The 5,486-nt window shown below is 35.3% G+C and overlaps 1 protein-coding gene across 4 annotated transcripts in view; it reads left to right on the forward strand.

Moving 5' to 3' along the window:
- The window catches only part of LOC109849199 (AUGMIN subunit 4), a 19,883-nt gene that overhangs the window by 4,944 nt on the left and 9,453 nt on the right, over positions 1 to 5,486 (forward strand). For all 4 annotated transcript variants that reach the window (XM_020419016.1, XM_020419015.1, XM_020419013.1 and 1 more), the window contains exons 7-13: positions 355 to 448; positions 750 to 821; positions 971 to 1,029; positions 2,329 to 2,397; positions 2,480 to 2,531; positions 3,704 to 3,781; positions 3,860 to 3,990. In XM_020419016.1, coding sequence (XP_020274605.1) covers positions 355 to 448; positions 750 to 821; positions 971 to 1,029; positions 2,329 to 2,397; positions 2,480 to 2,531; positions 3,704 to 3,781; positions 3,860 to 3,937 — 502 coding nt within the window. In that variant the 3' untranslated portion in view covers positions 3,938 to 3,990. The remainder of the gene's footprint in view (positions 1 to 354; positions 449 to 749; positions 822 to 970; positions 1,030 to 2,328; positions 2,398 to 2,479; positions 2,532 to 3,703; positions 3,782 to 3,859; positions 3,991 to 5,486) is intronic.

The raw sequence follows: 5,486 nt of genomic DNA on the forward strand, positions 1-5,486 counted from the left end.
CACCCGACCGCCGCCGCCTCCGTCCGCCCACTGCCGCTATATAAATGGTCAAACTAGTTTGATCAAAATGGTGTTTTCAAAACACATTTGAAAAAGAAACACTATGGCATAGTATTTTTTACAAAAACACAACAAAAAAACACATTGATTACCAAACACACATTTAGGTGTTTGAGGAAGTATGGCTGCCTCTGCAATTTAGTTACTTTTTTGCCAAATTACATGGAGTATCCACCAGCAAATTTTGAATACCTAAGTTAATAGAGACATCTATTTCCGTATCTCTGTAGCTATGAAATTGTCTAATCTTCCATATTGCTGATGGATTTATGTCAATTGTCTTCTTGCGGTCAGGGTAAAGTTAATTATTGAGGAAGTTGAAAGGGAAGAGGCTGTTCTATTGGAAGATCTCTATTCCATGGACAGGAAATTTGCAGAACACTACAATGTATGTGAGAAGTGTCTTATTTTTGGAAGATCTCTATTCCATGGACAGGAAATTTGCAGAACACTACAATGTATGTGAGAAGTGTCTTATTTTCATATTTATTCTGTTTATGAACAACTCTCTTTGCAGAACACTACAATGTATGTGAGAAGTGTCTTATTTTCATATTTATTCTGTTTATGAACAACTCTCATTTATCTCGATGCATAGTTTGGTATATCGGGGTGTATAACTCTTATATTTGTTGGTGGTGAATCTCATTTGCTATATTATTCTTTTATTTAAACTTCAACTTAAACAGGTTTTGGAGCAAATACTTGGAGTGCTCATTAAGTTTGTGAAGGATCTGAAGTTACAACATCAGCATCAATATGTATGTTTGTGAACTTGGTTTTTTCTTTGAAATTTCACAGGTTATAAAGATAATACCAGCTCTCTCATGCATGCAGGGGATTTTTTTTATTTTTGCTATTTTGATTACCCTTATTTATTTTTGTAACTTTATTTTATCCTGTTAAATAGGATGAACTGAAGAAAACTTGGCTTTGCAAGAGGTGCCAGACAATGAATGCCAAACTGAGGTTTGTCTCTAAATCTTTATCATTTGATTATGGGTGGATGGTTCTTTTAGGCCTCAGTTGTCAAGGGGTTAAGAGAAGGGTTAAGGGGGTTTAGTCCCTCCTTAACCCTCCAAATGGTTTAATTTGGTCAAAGTGGTAGAAAATTTTTACATGGGTCAGAAGTAGTTAACTCCTTATTTAGAGAGGTTAACAAATCTGCCTGAGGAGGCAGGTTAAGATTCATTCCCTCAGCGGTAAGGAATGAAATTTCGAGAAATCATATTGTAGTAACTAATTTAGGATATTCATGGCAACTAACCTTTATAACCCTTCTTTATTTTGAAATTTCGAGAAATCATATTGTAGTAACTAATTTAGGATATTCATGGCAACTAACCTTTATAACCCTTCTTTATTTGCCAAAGACAAAAAAACTTAACTCTCATCTTAACTATCACATCCAAACTGAATTAAATTATTTTTAACCCGCATGAAGGGTTAACTAAGTTAATCATTCTCCTTAGACCCTCATCTCTTAACGCCTTGCCAAACAGCCCTTAGCTAATACTGTTATTTTTTTCCTTGTCGTAACTTGAAGAATCTTTGTTGTCGCTAAAGGCTTGGTGAATATCATATAATAGACATGAATTAACTTGAAGAATCTTTGTTGTCGCTAAAGGCTTGGTGAATATCATATAATAGACATGAATAATCAATAGCATTAGTGCATATGCATGTGTGACAGAATATCATATAATAGACATGAATAATCAATAGCATTAGTGCATATGCATGTGTGACATAGGTGTCAAAAGTCTGGCTTTCCTTGGCTATCAGCCATAGGAAACCATGTGATGCTCTCATGGCAATGATATTGTCATAATCAACATGAAAATGCCGTTGATGTGTCCAATAAATCTTCTAAGATCCAAATGCTCATGGACACAACAGGAACCTAGAATTTGAAAGACAAGATTAACACTAGAAAGCACGATTTCTTGCGTCGTATGACTTTTCTTGTGATTTGGCTTTTAAAATGTGTGCCTAATGACTAAATCATGTGAGCGCAGCCTGCCACAGTTTTTTAAGATGAAAAATTAGAAGCATTTAGATAATCCATTTAGCACCTTCCTACAATTTTATTTTTGTAATAAGAAGGTGGCAGCTCTTGCATCAAAATTTAGCTCTGATAGTGTATGTTTTAGTGTAACATATATGTCTTGGTTCTGTGGATCTGCATGACGCTTCTATATCACTATATCATTTGCCATCCTTTTGTTTGTTTATATCTTAGCAGTCATGCTTAACTATTGGTTGCAGGGTTCTTGAACATCTTCTCTTGCGTGATACTTACACTAAAGACTCTGTACCTGCTTTGCATCGGATTCGGTAAGCCTAAGAACAATTAAAATTGTTAAATAACACATAAAAATTGCTGGTTTCAGTTTTCAACCATTGTTTTCCTTTACAGAAAGTATCTCGTAGAGGCAACAGAAGAAGCGTCCATTGCTTACAATAAAGCGGTATGTTATTTGGATGTGAAAATTATTATTCATGTTCTGCAGTATGCTTATGACCTCTTTGGGAAATAAAAAATTGTACCTTGGTACTTAAGCTTCTGGTTCTCTTGATGTTTATATACATTTAGATTCTTTTCCTTTTGATGTTTATATACATTTTATAGGACATAATTGTCATAGTCATCATTGCTTTTCTGTTAGCCAAAAAAAAGGTTCAACATGTTGTCAAAATGCACCAATCTTGCGCTCATGCTATGCTATAGACTTTCAAAATCATCTCCCTCTGTAATTCACAGTGGCTGAGGTTGGTCACTTCCCTAGGGATACTTAGACTTGCAGACTGTTTGGATGTCCTTTAGTATGTTTTTTATGAATTGTTTAGCCTTGTACTTGTATCAAATACTTTTATAGAGACAGTTGGAGATAATGCGGGTCAAATCAGGGTGTTGCAGATAACTCAGTTTCAGACTTGTGCTCGGTCAGTTTGCTGTCATTTATTCCAGGATGATCCAAGACAAGATTTAACCTTGTTAGCCTACAAGGGTAGTGCAATTGATGTCAACACAAGAATAAGTCCATTGGAATTGACAACCATCAAGGCCCAACTTCAACCTATCATCCCATGCCGACCTGTGGATGGATCCATTCCATATGTAACCATCCCAAATATACTCTAGAAAGATGGTCTTTCTCCGAGACCACATATTTCCTTTGAGTGAATGCAGTTCAGTGTTTGTTGTAATGATGTAATGCAGAAATTTGCCTATTCCGTCCTCATCAATGTATATTGAAAAATGCGTATTGTAAGTGCATGCTCACACACCTTGGTATTGATTATACATCAACATTGCCAATGACTACAACAGTTAGAATTGTTCTGTCAAAGTTGGAACTTGCCTTGTAAAATTTTACTTATCATAAGAGTTCACAGATACTATATGTGACTTTAGAAATCATTCCAGTTATTCATTGTTCTAAGTTATTTCAAAATATTCTTAGCAAGCTCCCAGTCCTGGTAAGGCTGTTATTCTGAGACAATCTAATGAAATTATTATAATCATTTTTACTTGATTTGCATTGTCTAGCTTGGAATCTTCACAGGTTCTCTTTTAAGAAGCCCAGGTCGTTCTTCATATTTACATAATGTCATGATGATCCTTATATTCTTTTGCCAGGTTACACGTCTACGTGAGTATCAAGGTGTAGATGCACATTTTGATACTATAGCAAGACAGTACCATGAGATTGTAAAGGTGTGTAACTTCCTTGAAAGATTTTGATTAACCAAATTAGCTTCTGTGGCTTACCTGATTTAAATAATTGACCTCCAGAAACTAGAGGGCATGCAGTGGACAATTCACCAAGTTGAAATGGACCTAAAACGCTCGCTTGAACATTCAACATCCTAATGTTTCATTTTCAGCTTGAGCACCTAACAGCCTTATTTTTCATATCCAGTCTGGTAAGCTCCCTCATTTGTGGTACATCAAAGATGTAGGTTTACTTTGTGATAAATTTTTTATCAGTACATAATCATGGAAAGTTTCATCAACTTCAGGATCACCATTGTCTTGAGAACTTTTGGTTGCTTGGTCAATGGATTGAGTGCCTGAATTCAGTTTGTTATCTGATGTTTCCCATATCAGCTTGTAGTGACTGAGGATTCATAAGTCGCTATGTTTCTATTAAACTTATTGGCTGTGTTATTGCTTTTGTCTATATGTCTTTTTTTATTATAGCCTTTATAGGTAACCTGTGAGAGCATTTTTGGACTATGACTTTCAGGCATGTCTGCTATTACCTGGACCTCCTGTTTCCCTCGTTACTAAGAAACACCTGCGTTCAAAGCTGCCATTCTCCCCTAACTTTTAACACCTGCGTTCAAAGCTGCCATTCTCCCCTAACTTTTCTTTCTTTTGTTACCTGTTGCCTTGGAAAAAAACCATTTTCTTTTGCCTTATGATATACCTATCATGTTGAAATCCTACTCGGAGGAATCTGTATAACAAAAGTCACTTTATCCTGTTTTAGTTTACTCTGATTTAAGCCTTATAATATAGACAACTCAATTTCTTTCAGACACACAGTCTGCCAACATCCTTGAGAGATGCATTTGTGATATTCCTCACATAGTAGAAGGAGGATGTCTTACTAGTATAGTTACTGTTGGAGTGGTGTGCTGAAACTTTTCATTGAACCCACAATAGAATTAACATCAAAGTTCTGTTACCAGTTTGTTGCAGTGGGGGCAACTCAAAACAAAAGATGTTACAACTATAAAGAAGTAATAAAAAAACTCAAAACAAAAGATGTTACAACTATAAAGAAGTAATAAAAAAACTAAGTACTGAAAGTAGAGACAAAGAACAACGCACAAGGATGTAACGTGGTTCGGTCATGGACAAAGATGGACAACAACAAGGAGCAAGGTTGTGGAAATTGGAAAGCGGAGCAAAGTTGTGGGGCACCGCTTATGCTTTTAGTATAACATCTAGACCGATGGACATTCACATGCCTGTACTTGTTCTAAGGTATTCTCCATAGACTTTGCTATCAGTTTTAAGATTTTGGGAGTTAGTACTTGCACACTTGATTTGGTATTTCTGGATATGGGTTGGCTACACAGATTAAGCCTCGATTACGTCTTAGTCATCATGGTATTTTGTTAAACTTTCAAATAATGTGTCGGGATATTACATTTTGGGGCTTAAGCAGTTCAAAGTTGAAAAATGCGCCGAGTAAACAAGCGGTCCGTATTCTATTAAAATTTTAAATATGGATAAAAGTTCAAAATTTAACAACTTCCAAAAAAATTAATTTAGAATATGTAAATCATCACTAAAGCTTTCCTCTTTTTAACCAAATAAACCTAATTACAAACTAATTATTCACCAAAGTATATTAATTAACTAAAAAAATGAAAAACTTACCCTAAAAAGCCTTCCTTTTGATGTTGTG

This window comes from Asparagus officinalis, chromosome 7 (assembly GCF_001876935.1).
Source record: "Asparagus officinalis chromosome 7, Aspof.V1, whole genome shotgun sequence".
In the NCBI taxonomy this organism is placed as follows: Eukaryota; Viridiplantae; Streptophyta; class Magnoliopsida; order Asparagales; family Asparagaceae; genus Asparagus; species Asparagus officinalis.